General features: G+C 42.0%; 1 protein-coding gene across 13 annotated transcripts in view; it reads right to left on the bottom strand.

Annotated features, from left to right (window-relative positions):
* Nucleotides 1-25577, bottom strand: part of DMD (dystrophin) — a 2097152-nt gene that overhangs the window by 22883 nt on the left and 2048692 nt on the right. For all 13 annotated transcript variants that reach the window (XM_087859359.1, XM_087859361.1, XM_087859356.1 and 10 more), the window contains 2 exons: nucleotides 10598-10841; nucleotides 9659-9782 (listed from right to left, as the gene is read on the bottom strand). In XM_087859359.1, the coding sequence (XP_087715485.1) occupies nucleotides 9659-9782; nucleotides 10598-10841 (368 nt within the window). The remainder of the gene's footprint in view (nucleotides 1-9658; nucleotides 9783-10597; nucleotides 10842-25577) is intronic.

Genomic DNA, 25577 nt, shown 5'->3' with positions numbered 1-25577 from the left:
TTTCAGTTAGCAAACGGTGCTGTAGATCCTGGATGGGGCTTGGGTTTTTTTGGTTAAATCCATTTAGTCACTCTAGGTCTTTTGATTGGAGACTATATTCTATTTTCATTTAAAATAATTTTTCATACGTATGCACTTACTTTCAAAATTGTTTTCTGGCTGTTTTGTATTTCCTTTGTTCCTTTTTCTCTTGTTCTCTTCCTCTGCGGTTTGATGGTTTTCTGTAGTTGTGTGCCCTGATTTCTTGCTTTTTTTCTGTTGTGTGTCTACTACGGGTTATTGTTCCGTGGTCACTGTGAGGCTTACATAAAATTTATTTGTAGCGGTCTATTTAAAGTTGGTCAACTAAGATTTGAATGCATTCTAAAGCTCTATGTTTTTACTCCCCTCTCAACATTTTGTTTTGGATGTCACAATTGATATCTTTCTATTCAGTGCATCCATTAATGAATTATTATAGTCATTTTCACTACTTTTGTCTTTGTTAATTAAAAAAAATAAAAAATGTATTATTTGTTTCAGGGGTACAGGTCTGTGATTCATCAGTCTTACACAATACACAGTATTCCCCACAACACATACCGTCCCCAGTGTCCATCACCCAGCCACCCCACCCCCTCTGCTCCAGCAACCCTCAGTTTGTTTCCTGAGATTAAGAGTCTCTTATGGTTTGTCTCCCTCTCTGGTTTCGTCTTGTTTCATTTTTTCCCCTCTCCCCCTATGATCCTCTGCCTTGTTTCTCAAATTCCACATATCAGTGAGAGCATATGATAATTATCTTTCTCTGATCGACTTATTTCACTTAGCATAATACCCTCTAGTTCATCCATGTCATTGCAAATGGCAAAATTTCATTTTTTGATGGCTGCATAATATTCCATTGGGTGTGTGTGTGTGTGTGTGTGTGTGTGTGTGTGTATACAATAGCCCACTGGCTATTGTGGACGTTGCTGCTATAAACATTGGGGTGCAGGTGCCCCTTCAGATCACATTTGTATCTTTGGGGTAAATACCCAGTAGTGTGATTGCTGGGTCATAGGGTAGCTCTATTTTCAACTTTTTGAGGAACCCCCATACTGTTTTCCAGAGTGGCTGCACCAGCTTGTATTCCCACCAACAGTGGAGGAGGGTTCCCCTTTCTCCCATCCTTGCCAACATCTGTCTTGTTAATTTGAGCCATTCTGACTGGTGTGAGGTGGTATCTCATTGTGGTTTTGATTTGTATTTCCCCGATGCCAAGCAGTGTTGGGCACTTTTTCATGTGTCTGTTGGCCGTTTGGATGTCTTCTTTGCAGAAATGTCTGTTTGTGTCTTCTGCCCATTTCTTGATTGGGTTATTTGTTCCTTGGGTTTTTGAGTTTGATAAGTTCTTTATAGATTTTGGATACTGGTCCTTTACCTGATGTGTCATTTGCAAATATCTTCTCCCATTCTGTTGGTTGTCTTTTGGTTTTGTTGATTGTTTCCTTTGCTGTGCAAAAGCTTTTTATGTTGATGAAGTCTTAATAGTTCATTTTTGCCCTTGCTTCCCTTGCCTTTGGCGATATGTCTAGCAAGAAGTTGCTGCGGCCGAGGTCAAAGAGGTTGCTGCCTGTGTTCTCCTCAAGGATTCTGGTCTCACCTTTAGGTCTTTCATCCACTTTGAGTCTATTTTTGTGTATGGTGTAAGGAAATGGTCCAGCTTCATTCTTCTGCATGAGGCTGTCCAATTTTCCCAACACCATAGGTTGAAGATACTGTCTTTTTTCCATTGGATATTCTTTCCTGCTTTGTCGAGGATTAGTTGACCATAGAATTGAGAGTCCACTTCTGGGATCTCTATTCTGTTCCATTGATCTATGTGTCTGTTTTTGTGCCAGTACCATGCTGTCTTGATTACTTCAGCTTTGTAATACAGCTTGAAGTCTGGAATTGTGATGCCACCAGCTTTGGTTTTCTTTTGAAACATTCCTCTGGTTATTTGGGGTCTTTTTTTTTTTTATTAGGTTATGTTAGTCACTATATAGTACTTCATTATTTGGGGTCTTTTCTGGTTCCATACAGACTTTGGGATTATTTGTTCCATTTCTGTGAAACAAGTTGATGGTATTTTGATAGGGATGGCATTGAACGTGTAGACTGCTCTAGGCAGCATAGACATTTTCACAATATTTGTTCTTCCAATCCATGAGCATAGAACATTTTTTCCATTTCTTTGTGTCTTCCTCAATTTCTTTCATGAATGTTCTATAGTTTTATGAGTACAGATCCTTTGCCTCTTTGGTTAGGTTTATTTCCAGGTATCTTACGGTTTTTGGTGCAGCTATAAATGAGATTGACTCCTTAATTTCTCTTTCTTCTGTCGTGTTGTTGGTGTATAGAAATGCAGCTGATTTCTGTGCATGGATTTTACATCCTGCCACTTTACTGAATTGCTGTGTAGGAGTTCTAGCAGTTTTGGGGGGGAAGTCTTTTGGGTTTTTCCACATAAAGTATCATATCATTTGCAAAGAGTGATAGTTTGACTTCTCTGCTGATTCGGGTGACTTTTGTTTCTTTCTTTCTTTCTTTTTTTTTTTTTTTTAAAGATTTTATTTACTTATTTGACAGAGATAGAGACAGCCAGTGAGAGAGGGAACACAAGCAGGGGGAGTGGGAGAGGAAGAAGCAGGCTCCCAGGGGAGGAACCTGATGTGGGGCTCGATCCCATAACGCCGGGATCACGCCCTGAGCCGGAGGCAGACGCTTAACCGCTGTGCCACCCAGGCGCCCGACTTTTGTTTCTTTTTGTTGTCTGACTGCTGGGGCTAAGGATTTCTAGGACTATGGTGAATAGCAGCAGTGATGGTAGATATCCCTGCTGTGTTCCCGACCTTAGAGGAAAAGCTCTCAGTTTTTCCCCACTGAGGATGATATTTACTGTGGGTTTTTCATAGATGGCTTTTATGATATTGAGGTATGTACCCTCTATCCCTGCACTGTGAAGAGCTTTAATCAGGAAAGGATGCTGTACTTTGTCAAATGCTTCTTCTGCATCTATTGAGAGGATCATATGGTTCTTGTCCTTTCTTTTATTAATGTACTACTTTTGTCTTTTAACCTTCATACGAAATTTATAAGTGATTAATCCATCTCCATCACAACATTAATGATACCATTACCTTTAGCATGGAGATTTGTATCTTCATATGTTTTCCTGTCACTAAGTAGTGCCCTTTCATTCAGCTTCCAGAAGCCCCTTTGTGGGCGCCTGGGTGGCACAGTCAGTTAAGCATCTGACTCTTGGTTTCAGCTCACGTCATGATCTCAGGGTCGTGGGATCAAGCCCCGTGTTGGGCTGGGGGCTCAGCATGGAGTCTGCTTGAGACTCTCTCTCCCTTTGCCCAGGCTGCTCGCTCACTCTAAAATAAATAAATCCTAGAAGTCCCTTTGACTTCTCTTGTAAGATGGGCCTAGTGGTGCTGAACTCCTTCAGCTTGTCTGGAAAACGTTTTCTATCTTTCCTTCATTTCTGAAGGACAACTTTGCAAGACAGAGTATTCTGGGTGGCAGTTAGTCATTTTCTTTCAACACTTTGAATATATTATCCAACTCCATTCTGACCTGCAAAGTTTGTGCTGAAAAATCTGCTGCTGGTCTTATGTGGGCTGCTTTGAGGATTCTCTCCCTTGTCTGTATCTTTTGACAATTTAATTATAATGAGTCCTGGTGTGGGTCTTGTATAATTCTTCTTATTTGGAACTCTCTGGGCTCCTGGATCTGGATGTCTTTTTCCTTCCTCAAGTTAGGAAAGTTTTCTGACCCTTTCATTCTCTCTCTGCTCCTGTGAGACCTCTCTAATGTGAATATTTGTCAGCCTGAGAGTATCCTGAAGTCTCTTAGGCCATTTTTGGTCTTTTTTCTTTTTGCTCTTCCGGTAGATGGATTCTGCTGTCCTGTCTTTGACGGCTTCTCACGCAGCCCTCAGTTCAATTGCTGTATTCTTCCACTTCATGGTTTCTATTGGGTACCGTCCTACATTTTCTCTTTGTTGAAGCTCTCACCTTACGTGCTCTGTTCTCCAGACTTTGACGAGCCTCTCTCTAGGATCATCGTTTTGAACTCTTTCTTTATCAGGTAAATCACTTCTCTCCATTTCACTAATGTCTTTTTGATGTTCTATATTGTTCTCTGATTGGAACATAGCCCATTTCATTTTTCTTGACATTGTGTTGGTTTCTATACATTGGATAAAATGCCCCCTCTCCCAGTCTTGGAGCGGTTTAAAATTCTTGCAGGAGATTAACCTTATCGTCCAACCCTGCCCTAGTTCTTGGTTGTCTCTCATACATTTGCAATCATCTTAGCAGCCTTCTTGGTTCTTAGTGGCGCCCAGTAGTTGAGGGCATGCCAAGACCGGTCATGGTCCCAAAGGGGAGGATCTCAGCCAGCATCTTTGAAAGTATGCAGCTATACCTTCTTCAGGGAAAGACGAGGAGATGGGAGTTGGTGTTTGTTCCCTCCTGGGTGACGGCCATTTCCATCTTTTTTGTTTGCTGTCATCCGCTGAACCTGTGAACACAAGCCCTGCTGGCCACCAGAGCCAGATGATCAAGCTATGTGTTTACTGGATGGCAGCCATGAAAACCAGAGGATCAGATATATGTACATTCTCCTTTCCAAGAGCTAGCACGTGACCCGGAGGGAGGCAGGAGAGTAGGAAGATGGCATCCACCAGCCTCGACGGTCTCTGCAGAGTATTTCAGGTGGTCCCTATATGTGTATTAAATCAGAAGCCTACACCTCAGGCTGAAGCTTTTAAGAGAAACAAACAGGCCTCTTCCGAGGAAGAGTGGGTGCATTTCAGGTTGCTGCCCCTGAGCTCAGTGAGCCCTGGAGGGTTCGCCCTAGGGAGTCCTTGTGAGCCCTTTAAGTACTATCTATCTCTTTGTTCACTATCACCTTGTGGCTCTCTTGGACTCATGCCCTGTTGAACTGAAAGCTAGATGTTTTGGGGGCTCACTCTTCAGGAGAAAGGTGAAAGTTGTGAGTTCCTTCCGGGTTGTGTGCCGCCACTCCAGGGCTGGGGGTTATGGCGGCACTGTGTGTGTCTCAGCCTCTCTCACCTGTTTGTTTCACTGTGGGGTGTTTCCCCCTGACTCTGTTTGCCTGATAGATGTAGGCGTCACTGAGCTACTTTCTGAATTTCTTTCTGAGGGACTTGTTTTGTTTGTAGCTGTAGATTTGGTGTCTGTGGGAGGAGGCAATTTCGGGACTCTGTTTTCTTGCCATCTTTAACCAGCACCTCCCCGGTAAAAGTGTGTGGATTGTTGTGTGTGTACACAGGGATGTGTTGTGCTTGCTTACTAAAACAGTCCTTCCACAAGCATGGTACCGAATGCTTCTCGCATAGACAGGGCTCAAGTGCTAGAGAATGAGGAAATGCTGTGAACTACAAAACAGAATAGATTATGAGATCAAAAAGATGGAGTGAAAATATTTTGGGCCAAAGGAAGCTTTGCCCCCAGGGTGGGAGGTGGCTGGCAGCACAGGTCAGCGCGACAGCATGCTGCGTGTGGATGAGCACCGGCTCTGCCGATGGTGACAGAGGGATCGCGTTTGGAGGCGGTACAAATCTGGGCTGGAGAGGAAGGTGGAGTTCTGCTGATCACTGGCGGAAGCTGCGAAGTATTTTGCTCTTTTTATAAGAAGAAACAGACTGACCTTGAGGCTTGTTGGTAGCTGGGCTGGGCTAAAGAAGGCAGAGAAAGGGTTGATTTTGGGGGTGATGAGTATATTTAGTACCTTGTTTGTGGTCCTATCAGGGGTGTATCCAAACACATACTTCAAGAAAGTTAAAAAAAAGCAGGTAGGTAAAGGAAGAAAGGGTGGTAAAGGACTAACTTTGTATAGGTTGGAAATTAGAAGATGTCCTGGAGGCTGCCCGGGATTTCAGATTGGGTTACATTTTTATCCAAATGATACTCAGGAGAGAGGCCAGGCAATCTTGACTTAGGGTGATCAACATCCCAGAAGCCAAGACCTGGAAAAGAGCACCTAGAGAGAGGGAATGGGCTGACGAGAGAATCTTGGAGAAAGCCTTCAGTGATGCCATGAGAAGGATACAGCACCGCTGTGGTAACTGGGTGTAAAATATTGGCTGGAATCCGGGAGTGAGGAACAGCCTACAGAGCAAGAGCAACTTGCTCTGACCTCTTCTAAAATGTCAGTGTTAGGAAAAATGGAGAGAGGCTGGGGAAGTGTTCTAGATACAGGAGACTAAAAAGAAATTAGAATTAAATGCAAAATAAATATGACCCTTCACTGGATCCTGAATGGAAAAGAATAGAAAGCCGTACAGAGTACTACTGGCAGAATTGGGGGTACGTCAACGTAAATGATGTCTAGCAGTGTTGTATGGTGTTAATTTCCTGAGTGCGATCATTCTTTTGTGGTTATGTAAGAGTACCTTGCACCTCGCAAGATACATGTACAAGTATTTAGGGCTGAAGCGTCATCATGGATGGAATGTAATCATGCAACGCATCTGTTAAGTACACGGCATATAAAGTATAAACGTATACAGTATGCGTGAAGATGTCAAATAAAGCAAATGTGGCAGGCTGTTAACTCCAATTCTGCCGTAGTCCGAAATTATTATTCTAAAGCAGCCAGGGAACCTCTTAATGTTTTTAAGAAAAAAGAGTGGGCAGAAGGGAAGGACTCAGTGAGGTAAGGAGTTGCTAGGAAAGCGCCTGCGTTGGTAGCTCATGAAAGCCCAACTCCGGGAATTTCTCCGTGTTTCCCGACAGAACGTAAGCTTCATGACACTATGTACAGCAACACGCATGTTGTACGCGGAGATGGACGGGGGAAGCACCTCATGGTTTGAGGACGCACTCCAAATCCTGAGGTCACTCGGTAGGTCGACCCCCTCTTGCCTTTTAAACATCATTTGCAAGAACGCAATTCTCTACCCACACGATGGTTCTGCAAACCCCAGCCTTAGCACGGCTCAGACCTTCAAAGCAGCGCACCGCCTTTATTTAACCTTCAAGAAGATGGTTGGGTTTTTTTTTTTTCCCCCTTAAGGGCAGTTGACTTACACAGTTGGAAAAAAGATCACTTTTGGATTTAGTCTTTTCTGTCAGAGAACAAAAGTAGCCAATCCATTTTCTACTAGGACTAGTTAGCCGAAGTCACCCACATAGAGCACTTCTCTCCTCGTTTTCTGTTCTGCCATGTGCCGTGATTTGAGTGCTTTTTTGGACACACTGCCTCTGGGCCAGTGTTGACAGCCTTCCCTAATTACTGCTTCTCAGCACCCAGGGCCCTGAATCTCGCCTGTTTAAATAGGCAACGCAGTTTCACATGCTTTGCTTGCTTCGAAGAAAGGTACGAAAACTGTTGTTTTTGGAGTTTACAGACTTTTTTAAGGGGCATATGTTTTTTCCTATGCCAAACTCACATTTTCAGTCCCAGCGGTCCAGTAGTTCTCTTCAGATCTCATGGTGGGGAGAAAAATCTGATGCGAACACTGCCCTCAATCACTGAGCCAGGAAAGCCACTTTGCACACATTCTGTTCCTTCACAAAACAACCGAAACCCGGCTTTCCTGCAAGGTTTGACTTCTCTGGAGGAACACAGGACTCTGCCCACTGCCTGAGGTTCTTGAAATTCATCATTCAGCCCCCTCAGTATCTTTCTCCACTCCTCAAACCCTCACTACCATCTGAGGAGCCTGACCAACCTGGTCTTGTCAAGCCCACGAAAAGCCCCCTCAGTGGTCTCCACGTACAATCTTCAGCAGCTCACCAGGAGGCTAGGTCTTAGATGTGGGCATCGCTTGAAAGTATTTTATCATGTCCAACTTTGACCACGGTCTCTTGATTCTTCCTTTCAGTCCCGCCCTTTACCTCTCTCCACCGCTCTCACGGAACACCTTAAGTCCAAAATGAATCTGTTAACACACCAGGATACCAGAGCTTTGGGTGTGAGGAATCAAGGAGACACAGGTCTCTCCTTTCTGTGAGGAAAGATCTAGAGGGTCGAGTATAACCCGTTTAGGATCCAGGGAAAAGGAAACATAAAAGATGGGATGCCTCATGCTGAGCCTTAGGACAGGAGGAAGGGGGTGCCTGGGTGGCTCAGTCAGTTAAGTGTCCGACTCTTGGTTTTGGCTCAGGGATGGAGCTCTACACTCAGTGGGGAGTCTGCTTGACTCCCCTCCCCCGATGTGTGTGTACTCTCTCTAAAATAAGGCTTTAAAAAAAGAGAAGTGAGGGGGGTAGACCATTTGTGACCTTCACAAAACCCCTCAATGACTAGCATGGCAGGAAAAGCCAATAAGCAGATGGTTGGTGACACTCTATTATCATTTACACCTCATGCACTCCAGCTTTCTGAGAACCCAGTCCTAGGCAGAGAACACTGTGGAAGAATAACACGAGACCATTTCCTCGACAAACTCATCTTCCCCTGAGTCCTCACTGTGACTTAGTAATGTTCCAAAGGTGTCTTCACTATCCTCAGGCCTCACTTGTTTTACCTAGTCTTTCACTTCACTGAAAAGACAAATTCCCCGACTTCCCTTCTCTGGGCTGAACAATGCTTTCTCAGAAGTGGCTAATGCATTGACATGATCCAACGAGCTGTCACTTCTTTTCATCCCCACTGAGCCCTTTTCTGCATTTGACCTGTTGCCCACATCTGCGTTCTACCTGCTTTCCCCTCCTTCACTACCCCATCACCCAAAGGGAGGTCTTCCTCAAGACACTGGATCCAAGCACCTTTGTTCTGGTTCTCCTCTCACCCCCTTCAGCTACCACTTCTGTGGAGCACACTGTCACTTCCCCCAGCCTGCCCTTTCACACCAGTTACGGACCTGTGCTTTCGCTTCTTTCCGCACACGACTCAGACCTGCCAGTTTCTCAAACATACTATGTCCCCAGTCAAAAGGATCACGATCTTCTTCCAACCCAGTCCTCTCCCATCATTTCCAGGCAGGCCTGCAGCCCTAGGTACTTTGTTTGCAAATAGTAGTCTCCCAGCCTTCTCCTGCCATCTGTCCCCGACCTCTAGCAAGCCTACACTCCGAACTCCCAGAACTTGGGCTTTGTGTTTGCCTCTTTAAGGTTTCACAGGTGGAAAGATGGGTTACTTTGGGCCAGATACAGCTGCCAGGATACCTCTTGGGAGATATTTCTTACCGGGTATATATGATTTTCAGTGGCTCCCCAACTCTGACCGAAATGAGCCCAACATGCCTGTCATTGTAATCTGACCCAGACTTCCTCCGCAGCGTTACCTCCCTCCCTCCACCCCAGCCCTTCTGCTTGGACTGGATTTTTCTACAGACATGGACTGCTGGCTCTTTTCTGCCCTTGGCCCAAGGTCTTTCCTACCTCCCCCTTCAAAACTGTTCACAAACATCCATTCATCGTAAAGCCTTTTCTGTTCTCCAAAATGAATGAAATTTGACTACTGCACTGCCTTGTTCTGAGTAACTGAATGGCCGGCCCTTTGACATGGCTTGGACTATGTGACTCATCTTTGTACCCCAAAGACATTTATGACAGTGGCTTGTATAGAGCTGAGATTAGGTGATTTGGCTGATGATGTGAAACGCTGAGCAAACAGTTCACCATTTCCAGACCTTAAGAGAAAACAAAATCCAAGAGTAGCTAAGAGAAATGCTTACCCATGGATTCTGAAGTCTGACTGCCGACCACCCGGAGCAGCATAGGCTGACTGCTGTCTGACCTCTGAAGAGAGGTAGAAGGAGAAGACACCGTTGTACCATTCACCTTGGCCTCTGCCTGGGGCTAAGGTATCCAAAAGAAATCAGAATTAGTTTTCAGGATAAACACTCAAATAATTGTATAAATTTAAAGGGATTATGCAAAGGACTCAGAAATTGGAACCTTTTCTACTTAGAAACCTCCCAAATTCTACTGTTGATAAGCTCCATGGATATTGTCTTTGTACTTGAATCGTACCCCCTTACGCGTTTGAAAAGAAATTACAGCTACACTGGAACAAGATATATAAAATCATTAGACCAACTAACTGAAAGATTGAGACGGTCACGTGAGAATGGTAAAACCATGTGAGACCACAGCAGTGTAAAGTATGAAGTAGCAGGATGGAGAGAACACATCTCAAACTTTAAAATTCCCAGAAAGTCAGGGCCCCGGGCAGGTAGGGCCTACTACAATGTACTCTCTTGCTAGGTTTTCACTGGAGGCTGAAAAAAATTATGTTTTACAAATTAGAAAAAAATTGAAAAGTCTACTGCAGGAAATAAACTGCAAAAAAAAAAAAAGTTCCATTTCAACAGGCACAATTTTCACTTTTAGGAAACCTGGGGAAACCTTGCAGTACTTTTTTTCCCCAAGGTGAATTTTAAAGGGCTCACATAAAAAAAAATTAAAGGAAACAATCTCGAACAAATACAAAAAGATACACTAGCTTTCCTCCTCCTCTTCTATCCCTTGAGAGCCAGCACTTTGCTCAGCACATCCTAAGTCCTCAACACATCTGTACTTGTCGCAATTCTACAACGGATTCTTCAGTTTTATCTAAGAGCAGAGAAAGGAATCTCGGTCACTATCCCAGGTTAGAGAGGTGTGGGCCTCACTTGCTCCAGCAGCTGCCTGAGCCTGTGCAGCTGCGACTCCAGCTGTTTGTTGTGATCTTCTAGGATTTGCATCCTGGCTTCCAGGCGGCCTTTGTGTTGACGCAGTAACTTGGCCTCAGCAATGAGCTCAGCATCCCGGGGACTTTGGGGAGAAGTGGGCATCATTTCAGGAGGGGACGGCAGTGGGGACAGGCCTTTATGTTCATGCTGCTGCTTGAGACGGTCATATTCTGCTTGCAGATTTCTGTTGGCGTCAAAAAAAAAAAAAAAAGTGGAAAAAGAAAAAAAACCCAGACAGTTGAAAATCATCATCAGATTTCATATCCAATGGCAGAGAGCTACATCTGACCACCACCACACACAGCAGCAAGCAAAAGAGAGGTACTTAATGAATGGTTTTCATGATGACGATCTTCGCAATGCTTCAGAAACAAAAGAAAATCGGAAGCGTCTGCCCGGTATGTGAGGGGAGATGCTTTTCAACCTCTTATCTTACAAGCGCCACATTCAGATGAGCAAGCAGCAATGGGTTCAATAATGTTACAACCATTTTCTTATAATGTCAGATCACAAATTTTTATACCTCTGTCAACCCAGATTTACTTAAAAAATAAAAAAAGCCCACACACTCGCAACAGCACTATGGAACAGCCTAGGAACAGTGTAACCATGAACCTACCACACTGTTTTAATAAACTAAACATTTGCCATGTTTTCTTCAAAAAGCTTTTGAAGAGATAGAGCTGCAGCTTTCCTGTGTACTCTCCTCAATCCCCTAGCAGTCCCTCCTCCCCAGTGCCCCCCGAGGAGATAATGCCATCCTGAATTCAACGTCTATCATTACCACGAATGTATGCACAAAATTAGGTTGAACTTAAATCAAGATGTTGGTATTTGGCTGTTTGTCTTACCTACAAAAATGGTCACGTCATGTGATTCAATCTAACCGTTATTTTGCATGTTCTTAAACTTTAAGAAGATACATACCATTCTAAGAGTTGCTTTTTGACTTCAACACCGTTTTGGAGATTTATCCAGGTTGATACATAATAGTTCCTGATTTTAATTGTTGTAAGGTATTATTCTGCTGCTTGAATAGGTCAGCAACACTTTCGTGTCAGTGGATATTTGTTTCTACCCATCACTATTACAAAGATGCAATTAACTTCCTTCTGTCTCCTTGGACACCTGTTTAAGAGAGTCTTTACAGAACATAGCTGGATGTGGAATTGTTGGGGTTCGAGCAATCTCTTTAACTGGGTTCACGGCATCCTGTAGTACACAAATTTTAAATTTCAATATATTCCTCCGTGTTTTCTGCTATTTATAAGAAAATCTTCCTTATAAAGTTTAATTCATCCAGAATCTTTTGTGCCTGGTGCAAAGACATGATCTAATTTTTCTCCCCATCGCAGAGATAAGTTACGAAGCCAGCCTCTTGGACTATCAAGGCCATCTTTTCTTCACTGATTTCTAAGGGTCGCTCCGCAATACATCAAGTGCCCACAAACACACCGGAGTGCTTCTGAGCTCTGTGGGTTTATTTTTACGTCCCCATGCAGACTGCTCACTACAACTTGAAATAAATTGGTATCTGGGAGGCCCTCCTACTCTGTCCTGCCTTAAAAGTGTCTTGGCTCCTCTCGTTGAAATTTGGGGTTTGAATGACGGTGGGTATAGGTCCAACAGGGAAGAAGTGACTTCGGGTTATGGAGTCCTCACATCCAAGAGTGTGCTGCATCTCTGAACTCCAATCTTCCTTTACGTCCAGGAATCATGTGCTGTAATTCACTGTGTTTTTTCTTCTAGCTCTTCAGGTTGACTGCTGAAACGTTTTACGTTTTTTAATAAATACATTAAAGGGTGTACATGTCCTTCTTGCTTTGGAATGGCTGAAACTGTAATTCCAATGGAGGACACCTCTGTTGGCCACCAGGTGCCTGATTAGAATGCTTGAGCTCTTTCTTCCAGTTTCAGTCAATACCAAAATAAGATGACAGATACCCTTTGTTCACAGATGATACTTCGTCAGTTGACAGAACTGCCTACCCACAAATGGTGGAGTTCTAGATCTCTGAGAAAAGGCCTAAGATGCAAGCAGAGTCTTCCCGCCCTCCAGCTCGTGGGGGTAAGATCCTCTCATGACCAGGTTTCTAGTTAAGGAAATATTTTCGGATGTTCCATACTTGAAAGATCCATGGGGGATGGCCTGGCTTCCAAGATGCTGGATGTCCACGTGGAAGAAGACATAAAATCCAGTATTGTTTTTTTCTTTTTAAAGCTCTATCCTGGACCTACCTTTACCAGGTTTCCACAATTGTTGGAAGTCATGTGGGAAATCAATACCTGCTCTTTCTCATCTACAGGAATATAATCTCTGATCTATTTTGACTGAAATCCTATCTTCAAGGAGAGCTGTGTGTATGCACTTCGTTTCACGGCAAGCCGCTCTGACAAAGGGCTAATAAGACAAGGTATCGAAACAAGTTCACCCTAAGCCAGATTCTGCACACAAGTCCTCCAGGTGAGAACCAATGCATGCAGCTGTTGACATCAATTAAATCCAGTTCCTAACGACTCAACTGACAGTCCTCTAAGTGTTGCTGTGAACTGGAAGCAGCAGCCAATGTTTACAAGGTTTCATGTGATGTGAGTTAACTTTTCTCCCCCTGGCAGTTGTTCACTAGAAGAAATCCGCCTTCATGGTGAAGTCCCAACTAACCCTACCTTTTAAAGGAAAATCCTAATCAAGATTCTTCCTTCTACCAGACTGTTCATCCACAATGTTCATTTTGAAAACACTATTTTTAGATGTGGACTTCAGGACAGTACAGCAAACGATTACCGTCTTCCCACCTACTTGTCACAAAGATACACACAGGAGACTACCTTCTCTGGAGTGGTCTTCCTTGGTATCTTGATCTTCTGGGTCTAGTCCAAAGAGCTCTCTTTGTATGAGTTCTTTCTAAGTGTCTTTGTTCAGAAAACACGGCTTAGTATATACAACACATTACATTTCTGTTTAGATGTTTTCCAGTGAAAACCAGAAAAGGCTCATTTGAATCTGCCAGGGCTTCCCAAAGCTGGGCTGTAAAGAATACCAACTGCTTTACGGAGGCCCTTTCTTGCCTTCCCAGATGTTGGAAATTGCTCTCAGGAGACCATTTCCTTAAAGACTCATATCCTTCTTCAGTTCTGGAAGATTCTCAGCTATTGTGGCTTCAAATACTGCTTCTCTGCCATTTCCTTCATGTTCTTCCGAAATTCCTACTAGATATATTTTGGAGCCTTGTGGTAAAGTCTCCATTTCTCCTAATTGCTTCTTTATAATTTTTAATTCCCTTATCTTCTCTGATGGGGTACAGTCTAGAATTTGTCCTGTCTATTGACTTGAGTAATTTTAATGACCATAGTTTGCATTTCCAAAGATGTCTTTTTTTGCAGATCCATTTGGCTCGTTGTTATTTTATTTTTTACATATCTGTTTACAACAGCTCTATACCCAGGACAGGGCACGATCTCAGGACCCTGAGATCAGGAGTCCCGTGCTCTACTGACTGAGCCAGCCAGGCACCCCGGTTCTTTGTTATGTTAATACATGCTATTTCCTTATTTATCTCCTCTCCTCCTCAACTCCCCTCTCTCTGTCAAGTAGTTTCGTGGCTGCTCCCACCCAGGGCCCCTGGTCTAGAGCTAGATCTTAGATCGCTAGTTTACGGCTCCTGGATTGGGTGGTATGAATGGAAGTATTGCTCTAGTGCATCACCAGGCAGCATGGGTCAGGTCTTGGTTTCGGGGCCGGGAAGTGATGCTCTCCTGTGCAACTGCACGCCTCGCCTCCTCCCCGGGCGCTCTGCGCTAGGAGCATAATGCCGCGTCTATGGCTGCGTAGAAGCTGTCGTCCCTGCAGCGGCCCAAATTGTTCCTTTTTCATTTCAAGCACAAGTCTGTGTGTATGTCCCTCCAAATGTGTTTTTGTGGAGCCCTGATTTTAAAAGGTGGGCGGGGGCGAGCCAGGTATTTAAAGAGAATTTTAATTCCTGTGACTACAGCAGGAACTGAAAGTCCACTAACTTATCCCTACACACCGCGCACTATGCCCTGGTTTTCTTCTTTTCATTGCATATGTTATCTACCACTGAATCAATGGTAGGAGCAGTGGAAGATGCCTTAGAACAAGGGCTCAGTTTATCTGAATCAGAAGCCTACCAGGACACGTTGACTTCATAGACGTATGGTCAGTGTTCCCTCAGTATGCATTCAAACATAAATTCACCATAACAAACAGGAGTAAATGAGCCAAACAAGTGGGGCGCCTGGCTGGCTTGGTCACTATAGCACGCAGCTCTTGATTTCAGGGTTGTGAGTTTGAGCCACATGTTGCATGTAGAGATTACTTGAAAATATTTAAAAAAAAAAAAAGCCAAACAAGTGCCTTTCTCTTAAACCAATAGGTGACATTCACAAATCTTCTATTAAGCTCAATGATTTTGCAGGACTAGTTTTCCCTCCTAAAGCTCGGAGGCAGGACAGCCTGCCCTGTCAAAGGTTCAAAATCGGCCAGAAAACAAGGGAAATACCAACTTCTTGGAGTTCATATTCCCTTTGAAAGTCCAATGTTTGAGGTGTCGAATTAGAACTTCTAATAAATGTGGTCACCGTCGCAGAGTTGTCAAGGCATATTTTTGTTTGTTAGGGATTTGGAATTAAAGTTATTTTCTTATATTTCAAAGGCATTGGCATAGAGGTTTTTAAAGTGTGCCATGATACTAGATTTTTTTGGACATAGTATTTATAAAGCATGGAACGGAGATCATTTCCATAAAAGACCAGTGGGATACTTACCCTGTTCCAAGGTGAGTTGTTGTAAAGCTTAACCACAAATACACACTTTACTCACTTTGTCAGCTGTCGATTTATATTGTTACCAAAATATATTTTGCTTTTCTTGCAGTTACACATGTACACCTCACCCCTAGTACTTCTCTAATTGTTAGAATGTATTTATGCTGGCATTTCAAGATACTTGAATATATGTCAGCAATCAGACGACGACTCCACAGAGAATCTATTTACGTTCTTGATTATATTTCTTTGGTAGCTCTCTAAAGAACACTAATTCAAATTCACTGCACATGGCCTTTGTCACCACAATTTCTTCCAGCAGCCAGTCATCCTAAAAAGAAGTCTCCCATTATTAATTTCTTATCCTCCACAGAGTTTTAAAAAAATCCCTCCATTCTACACTTATATAGATGTATCTGATGAATTTTTTGGCATCAAATGTACGTACATGGTTGTCCAGACACCAATTTACATTCAAAAATTTCCTAACCAGAACATTTCATCCAAAAAACGCAGAATACACATTTTTTTCAAGTGCACATGGAACATTCTCCAAGAGCGATCACATGTTAGGCCACAAAACAAGTCTCAGTAAGTAAGTTTAAGGCGACTGAAATCACATCCAGCCTCTTTTCTGACCAGGAGGCTATGGGACTAGAAATCAAGTGCAAGAAAAAATACTGGAAAAATAAGTGGAGTGTAAACCATGAATGGATCAACAAGAAAAAAAAATACACAGAGACAAATGAAAATGGGGACACAGCAAAGGAAGTTCGTGGGGATACAGGCCGACTTCAAGAAAAAAGCAAAGTCTCAAGTAATCTAACCTAGGCTAGCCGATGCCCAGAGTAACTAGAAAAAAAGCCCAAAGTTCACAGAGGACACAAATGAAATAGAAACTGAAACTAAGAGCAGGTTCTTTGGCAAGATCAACAAAATTGATGATAAATCTTTAGCAAGACTCGTCAAGAGAAGAGTACTTAAATAAGAAATGAAAGGGGAGAAATAACAACCAACACGACAGAAATACAAAGAATTCTATGCCAATAAATTGGACAACCTAGGTAAATTGCTAGAAACAATCTCCTAAAAGTGAATTAGGAAGAAACAGAAAGTTTGAACAAATTGATTAGTAGTAATGAAACTGAATCACTAATTTAAAAAAACTCCCAACAAACAAAAGGCTAGGACCAGATGGCTTCACAGGTGTTTTATACCAAACACTTGAGGAAGAGTGTTTACCTACTGTACCTGAACAGTTCCCAAGAAAGAAAATTACAGGCCAATAGCCCTGATGAACATAGATGAAAAAATCCTCCACAAAATATTAGTCAACCCAATTGAGTAATAATTAAAATGATGAGTCAACATGACATACCACGTTAAGAAAATGAAGGATAGAAGCCATGTGATCATTTCAGTACAGGAAACAAAAGCATTTGAAAAATTTTAACATCCATTCATGATAAAAAAAAAAACAAAAACAAAACTCTGAACAAAGTGGGCTTAGCGAGAACACAGCTGAACATAACAAAGGTGATATAGGACAAACCCACAGCTAACATCATGCTCAATGTGGAAAATTGAGAGCTTTTCCTCTAAGACTAGCGACCAGACAAGCATGCCCACTCTCACCACTTTTAGTCAACATAGTACCGGAAGTCCTAGCCACAGCAATCTGACAACACAAAGAAATCCAAACCAGTAAGGAGAAGTGAAATGGTCGCTACTTGTGGATGACATGATACTACACAGAGAAAACCCTAAAGACCATTAGGATAAATGAATTCAGTAAAGTTCCAGGACACAAAATAAGTTGAAATCTGTTGTGTTTCAGTACACTAATAATGAAGCAGCAGAAAGACGAAGAAAACAGTCCCATTTACAACTGCATCAAAAAGAATACAATACCTAGGAATAAAATTTAAATACCTAGGAATAGAATTTAACCAAGGAGCTGAAAGGCTTGTACCGTGAAAACTCCAAGACTTTGATGAAGGACAGATGACACAAACAAATGGAAAGATATTCAGTGTTCATGGATTAGAAAAATATCATTAAAATGCCCATACTACCCAAACTACCCAAAGCAATCTACAAGATTCAATGCAATCTCTATCAAAATACTCATAGTACTTTTCACAGAGCTAGAACCCATAATCCCAATCTGTATGGAACCACATGAGACGCTGGAATAGCCAAAGCAATCTTGAGAAGGAAGAAGAAAGCTGGAGGTATCACAATCCCAGAGTTCAAGTTAAACTACAAAGGTGTGCTAATCAAAACAGAATGGTATTGGCACAAAAACAGACACATCAATGGAACAGAACAGAGGGCCCAGAAATCAATACATACTTAGATGGTCAATAGTCTATGACAAAGAAGGCAAGAATACCTAATGGGTGGAATATAGTTTCTTCAATAAATGCTGCTGGGAAAACTGGACAGCTACATGCCAAAGAATGAAATTGGATCATTTTCTTACTCCATACATAAAACTAAACTCAAGATGGATTAAAGATCTAAATGTGAGATCTAAAACCATAAAAAGAACATAGGGAATAATCTCTTCGACACTGGCCTTAGCAACATTTTTTTGGATATGTCTAGGTCTCAGGAAAGGGAAACAAAAGTGAAAATAAACTATTGGGACTACATCAAAGTAAAAAACTTCTACACAGAAAAGGAAATCACCAACAAAACAAACAACATACTAAATGGAAAAAGATATTTGCTAATGATCTATCAGATAAGGGGTTAATACACAAAATATATAAACAACCCCTACAACTCAACACCAAAAAAAAAAAAAGAAAAAAAAAAGAAAACAATTAAAACATGGGCAAAGAACCAGAATATACTTTTTTTCCAAAGAAGACATACAGATGGCCAATGGACACATGAAAAACCCATCAGGAAAATGCAAACCGCAACCCACTTGTCAGAATGGCTAGTACCAGAAAACCAAGAAACAAGTGTTGGTGAGGTGGAGAAAAAGGAAACATGGTGCACTGTTGGTACAGCCACTGTGGAAACCAGTATAGAGTTTCCTCAAAAAATTAAAAATAGCACTACCATGTGACTCAGAAATTCCACTTCTAGATATTTATCTGAAGAAAAGACTAACTCAAAAAAATGAATGCGCTCCCATGTTCACTGCAGCATTATTCACAATAGCGAAAACAACCTAAGTGTCCACTGAAAGAAAAATGGATAAAGAAAAAAAAATCTTGCCATTTGTGACAACATGGATGAACCTAGACAGAAGGCTAAGTGAAATAAGTCAGAGAATGGTAAATAAGCATATGATTTCACTTGTATGTGGAATCTAAAAACCAAAAGGAACAAACTGAAGAGACTCATAGCTACAGAGCACTGGTGGTTGCCAGAGGGGAGGAGAACTAGGGAGACAAGGTGAATTAGGTGAAGGGGAACAGGAGGTACAAACTTACAGATGAAAAGTACAGTATAGGATAGGGGAATATTGTCAATGATGGTAACTACACTTACTGTGGGAGCAACCGCATGCTGGACAGAATTGTTGAATCACTATGTTGTACATCTGAAACTAATATAACGTTGTATGTCAATTATACCTCAATTACAAATTGTAACTGTGTGAGGTTAGACAAAAAATGAAATTTTTTAAAAAAGAGCTCATGAAAAATAGAACGTGAAAGAACTCAACCTGTCAGTTACATATGAAAATGAGCAAAGTGTTGGCTCACATTTTCTTTCCTTTAGAACTTCATGGATATTACTCTATGAGTACTGAATAAAAGGTTACACGAAAAAGAAGGAAAAAAAAAAGATTTCCTAAGCCTGGACACCTGGCTGGCTCAGTCAGAAGAGCGTGGAACTCTTGATCTCAGGGTCGTAGGTTCGAACCCCGTGCTGGGTGTAGAGATTATATAAATAAACAAACAAACAAATAAATAAAATTTCCTTAGCAACTAATAGACCTAAGAAGCAAATCGGCCTTACACCCACGTGCTGAGAACATGAAGGCACCTGGCCCCTGCAGCAATCGTAACCACCTACATGCTAGTTATGACACACCAACAATCTTTGTGTACTTTCTGTGAATTTACAGAGGTCAAGTGTTTTCAGCGTTGGTCATCTACTCTTTACATGGGACTTCCATGCCAAGTGTAATGACATAATCATATCTTTGTATTTCTGAAATAAAGAACTGAAGTCACTTGCCAGCTATCAAGGTCTTCTTACCCGTCCTAGACACTGCCCTGTGCATGAGCACACACAGGGCCTATTCCATAAGGTGGGAGCAACTACAAAGGTCTGCATCTACAAAGATTAGGTCCAGAGAAATCCAGCTTTATCCTCATACTTTATAAAAAGCAGCTAAATCACATCCTCCAATCCAGATTCAGGCAAATTAGTATATCATATACAACTATTACAGCCACTATAAATCTAGCAAATTAGCAGTTTCCAAAAAAAAAGGGGGGGGAGACAGATTTTGCAAGCATGAAGTATTTTAAAAACGGGAAACTGCACAGAGCTTTTTCAATTATAATAAATTTATTTAAAGCTATACTGTAAAATTTTATCAAGCACCAACTCAAAAATACTCAACTAGATGTCGAAAGACACGTGTGTGCCTTGGCAGGACCAGTGTTAATTAAGGAGAAGCTCACAGGGTGGGAAGTAAAAGTGCATATTTTAGGTCTGCCTTAAGCAAAACAGTAAATATGGCAGGACCCCCTCCCCCAGGCTCTTATTTCTAATCCTCTCTTAACACTGTCACTCTTTCATGTATTCAGAGCTCTGAATTCCAATGCCTTTCCTACTGAAATTTGCTCAGTGTAAAGGTATGACACACGTCTATTAAACCTTACTGGGATTTTATAATAATGTACCATTTCTTCCAGTGATATTTACATTTTAAAAGAGATGCTGAAGCATGTAAAGAAAAGTAAGATTTTTTTTTTTTGGCCATATTGCCTTTTGGGTGCCTTTTACCACCCGTGGCTGAGGAGGAAACTAGAGTGTGGTCTGAGAGCATGGTTTTGGAGTCAGGAAGATCTTACATCAAAGGTGGGCTCTGCCCTCTGCTGACGTCAGGCCACTGACTTAAGCACTCATTTCATCTGTAGGATTAATGAGCCAGGATATGGTCTATATTCCAGATGTGCAACTTCCTTAGAACCACAGCCAGTGCATTCTAAGTGTTCATTAATATTACTTCTTTCTCTCTACATCCTGTACTTTTTAGATTTGGAACTCAGGTGAGGTAAAAGCTTCCTACCAAAAAAAAGTACTTGAATTATCTGAAAGCAATCAACTAACTGAGCTTGGCAGAAAATATACACGTATAGTACTTCGAAATGGATTCTTCAGTATTTGTCCTCTTTATAGATATGTCAGCTCTGGCCCCCCAGCCATTACAGTTAGCAACCCCAGATTTTGGGAATTTCTGTGTATTTTCCATCATCTCTGCTCTAGTCAACGGTCACAGCTGAGCACCAAGGCAAAAATCAAATCACGGAGCTAAGATCTAGGAGGAGATTTCCCGAAAACTACCAAATTATGGCCATTGATTATGGTGGTTACAAAATACTCAGACTAAGTCTACAGGGTTCATGTATCCAGATGTACTCTAGTTTTGGGATATGCCCTCGACACATCAATGGAGAACTTCCTTGAGTTCTAACAGACAGAACCTGACAATATTAATTGGCTTTAGTTTATCTCCAATGACAGGTATTTTTCATAAATTCCTGATCAGTGTCTGTAGAATAAATGTTCTAATCAAAAATTCATAAAAAAAATCCTCACTGTAGAGCTGGAAATAAGGCAGACAAAATCCCAGACAAAAATGACAGTGGCTACTCTTCACCATTCAAAAAGCACACCATTCAAAAAGCACCATTCAAAAAGACTGGAGAGGTTTTAGGAGTGAGAAATCTAGTCCCCAGGAACAGTACCAGTGGGAGAAGTCTGTTTCAATTTTCAGACAAATACAGTAAAATATCAAAACTTTCATTGTCTGTGGTCACCAAAAAGCCGTAACAGTCGCTAGGAGAATCATAATTTTAAGCTTTGTGTGTCCCGGGCTTGAGTCCCTCAGGAGTAGTTAGATGCGGCCTTAAATTCTCCCAGTAAATTCACCTTGACGGCCTATTTTTGACCTGGGGCACACGCTGCTATACACTCTAGCCACCTCTGATCCTCTGGCCTCCTCTGTTACAATGACAGAAACGACAGAAGCATTTCTTTAAAATAAGTCCCAGTACGTGCACACAAACGTTCAGGGCAGCCTTCTCCATAAACGGCACGAAATGGCAGTAACCCACTGGTCATCACGTGCCAACTGATGAGAAAACTACGGCTGATCCACGTGATGGGGTATCATTCAGCACTAAGTACAAATACACGGTACAACAGCTCTGTCTCTTTACATATTACGCTACATGAAAGAAACCACTGACGCAAGACCACGTATTGTATGATTCCCTTCATATGTAACGGCCAGAACACGCATATCCACAGAAACAGATCGCTGGCCGTCTAGGGCTAGAGTAAACTTGTTTTGGGAGAAACGGACAGTGACCAAAAACAGGCAGGGGGGGGGTTTCTCTTTTTGGGGTGAGAAAATTGTTTAAAAATTGAATGTGATGATGGTTGCACAATTCTGTAAATATACTAATAACCAGTGAATTGTACCATTTAAATGGGTGAATTCTATCTCAGTCAGGGTCTTACACAAAATTAAGTTCTAAATTCAAAATCCCCCTTCTCATAGCACACAGGATATCTCCCCAGTGAAGACTACTTTTCTCATGCTCTCTCCTGCTGTGGAGGAGTCAAGTTTAACCCATGTATATAAAAGGAAAAGGGTATATTCATGCCTGCAGAATTATCTACACAGATCCTTCTCAATACTTTTAGATGACGAATTTTAAAAAGAGCCTGAAAATAAGCCCAGAAAATGCTTAAGTCTCGGTCAACCTACACAACTTCGATGTTTTCATCCTAGTGGAAAATGATCAAACCACATCAACAAGTGTAATGAGAACTCTGGGGGCAAGAACAATACCATAAGCAATGAGAAAAACAAGGAAGCCAGCTAAAAATCAACCCCCCCAAATCCATCTGGGAGCAGGAAAATTCCAGAGCATATTCATCCATTCATTTAATCAACATGTATTTGTACACCCAGGACTACACAGATTTCCGAGACACTGTCCTTCACCATTCTAGAGCTCACCTTCTAGAGTGCAGGGCTACTGCCTAGTGCCACCACGGTGACGAGCCTGACCCTAATGCCAAAGGACTGGGAATCATGCTCCTTGCTAAAGCGAAAATTACAGGTTATTTCTACCTTTGAAATAATCACTTTGGTTCACTAGGAAATTACAGGAAAAGGATCACAGGGACTTATTTATGACTTGTAGTTAGCAGTCAGAGTGGTAGTATAAGTAACCCAGAATTGGGAGATACAAAAAAAAAAAAAAAGGTTCAACTTTAATTTTTAAGGTAGTTTAAAAAAAAGGAAAAAGAAGGGTGAGTTGAGTCATCTGCAGAAGCCACCCACTTACCTAAGTAACACACACCAGGCAGCCATTCTAACTGGGCATACCCAATTACAGTAACTACACCACGAGGTCCTTCGTCTTGTTTCCATGTATATTTTCTTCCTAGGAGGTCCCTAATCTCTCCCTGGGCCTCCACTTCCCCTAAGCCCATCCTCCTCCACACCCCCAAGCCCATTATTCCTCCATCCAGGCTTCTCTTATAAACTTCAGACCCGTCTTTTCAATAGTCTCCTGCATGTCTCCATTAGCCATGGGGCCCATGAACTGGAACTTGCTAAGCCACACAGTGTTGATATATTGATCATTTATCCTCTACCATTTCAGAGCCAGAAAAGGAATCCACTTCCTCAAGTAGCATTCCACAGGACCATAGAGTAGCTACACATCTTTTAAATTTATATCTTAATCTGTTGTTGAGATAACACCATACCTGCATTCCTGTTAAAAGATCTAAAGAAGAAATATCTTCCCATGAGTTGATAATACACTTTTATACGTGTATCACAATCCAGGAGAGGCCTGAAGTAACAACTGGCCTTTGCATCAACTGCTTTGGAAAAAAAAAAAGGGATTCAACAGTAAGGGTGATAGAAGTAAAACTGGCTATCTTTGGTGGACATCTTTCAAAATTCAATCAGTTAAGAATTCCATATATCAAGTTAGTTTTGTCGAGTTATTGGTGGAAGTTCTTCTTTGTATTTGATTAGAGAGCCAGGGTTACTCACTGGGATGTTCCATAAATAGAGTAGAAAGGTTTTTCTGTGGCCATGAGAGATGACTTAATACCTATCTTTGGATCTTCCAGACTAAATCATTTTGGTTTCTGCATTTATAGGGCTTCACTGCTAGAGCAAATCAAAAATAACTACTGTGAGAAAAATCCAGGCTTCATCTGCAGGGACACCTGTTATAGCTACTTCCTCTGATGTCCCCCAAAAGATAAGAGCTAGGCTTCTCACCAACCACAGGAGACAGCCAACTGTGCTGTCTCCTTGCCTGGTTTTCAACATTTAGTACAGATTCGAATTTCCTACCAAAAGCAAAGCATGTGCCATAAACATTACAGTTGGGCTAAGGTCAAGTATGTGTAAGCAACATTAGGTTAAACAAAGCTAATCCTGTTACTTGACTTCCAGACTCGTCAATGCAAAGGTGAATTAATCACGACCTTCCAAAACAAGTGTCTCCAGAGCTTGTCTGTCCTTGGAATCACCTTTTTTTTTTTTTTTTTAAAAGAGTATCTTAGAGGTATTCTGCAGAACACGTTTTAGGCAACAGTGACCTTCTTCCATGGAGAAATGTCATCGTTTCTTGGCCTTTAATGTTAAGCTTTCCCCAATTATCAAAGGCACTAGAAGCAACCGCATAAAATTTTCTTCAGTCTCTGTTATGAAAAGGCCACTAGCCGATGATCACGTCAAGTGTTAACACTGTTTCAGAGTCCCGAATCCAGCCCCACTCCTCGCTAGCTGTATGACGTCTCCTTCGTACTTGGTGCCGTGGAGTCTTCATTTGCGAGACAACTTCTCCCTCACAGGGTCACTGTAAGGATTAGATAAGATCTTACACGTACTCACAACAGTCCTTGTCCACAGCAAGGACATGGTACTTAAATGACAGCTGTTTTTAATTTTTGTTACTGTTTAGAGCCAGGAAAATGGTGCTGCCTTAGGAAGGTGCCTGCTTCTTTCATCTAACACGAAGAGACCAACAAGTTGTGCTTCCTCTTACCCCACTGGCTGCAGGGATTAAATCTGAACCTCAGTTGTATCAACTATGCGAATCCCTACTATGTTCACTGATTTACTCTTTAGACTGTGGGAATCTCATTGCCGTGCTTTTTTTCAAATCCTTTTTTTTGGAAAGTGAATACATAAAATCGGTATAGCAAATTGCCCCTTGAAGCTCTTTGGACAAACAGAACTCGATGGCCCCCACACCCAGTTCGCTTTCCCTACGCATTGACCTTTGCTATCAGTAGCTTTTCCTGTGTGTTCTATGTTGTCTGGTTTGGTTTTGAATGATCATTTCCCTGTTCCCTAATTAAAAACTTTCCTATCATCCAAGTTCTCCCTCTTCCATCTTTCCCTGGCCTCATTCATTCAGTGACCTTCGCATTTCTCCATCCCTTCTTCACTTGCCTACGACACCCTTAGCTCAGAACCTGGCCATCTTTCAGTGAACTGTTTCCACGATCTTTCTACCAATCTCCATGGCTTTAGCTCCCTCTTCCCCTTCTCAAAAAACCTTCACTGTTCAACTGCTTATAGGATGAAATCCAAACTACTTAACAGGACATATAAAGTCCTCTGCACAGTGGTCTCCACCTATCATCCCACTACCCTCTCATTCTCCTCATTCTGTGCTCTGGCCAGACATTCCTCCTTGCCCCACCAGTCTGGGAGGCTCATCCTCTCCCCTCTCTCAGCCTGGAAAAGTCCTATTCGCTCTTTAGCTTCAACTTCCTTGGTGAAGGTCTCTTTGGTCCCTCTCGCCAGAATTAATCCTTCACCTCTGTGCCCCCGGAGTGCTTATAACAATGGGTTATAATTAGTTGCTTGGATTTTAATGCCTTC

Source organism: Ursus americanus, chromosome X (genome assembly GCF_024610735.1).
Source record: "Ursus americanus isolate L20-20 chromosome X, mUrsAme1.1.p, whole genome shotgun sequence".
Classification (NCBI taxonomy): Eukaryota; Metazoa; Chordata; class Mammalia; order Carnivora; family Ursidae; genus Ursus; species Ursus americanus.
This window is presented reverse-complemented; position numbering and strand designations above follow the sequence as displayed.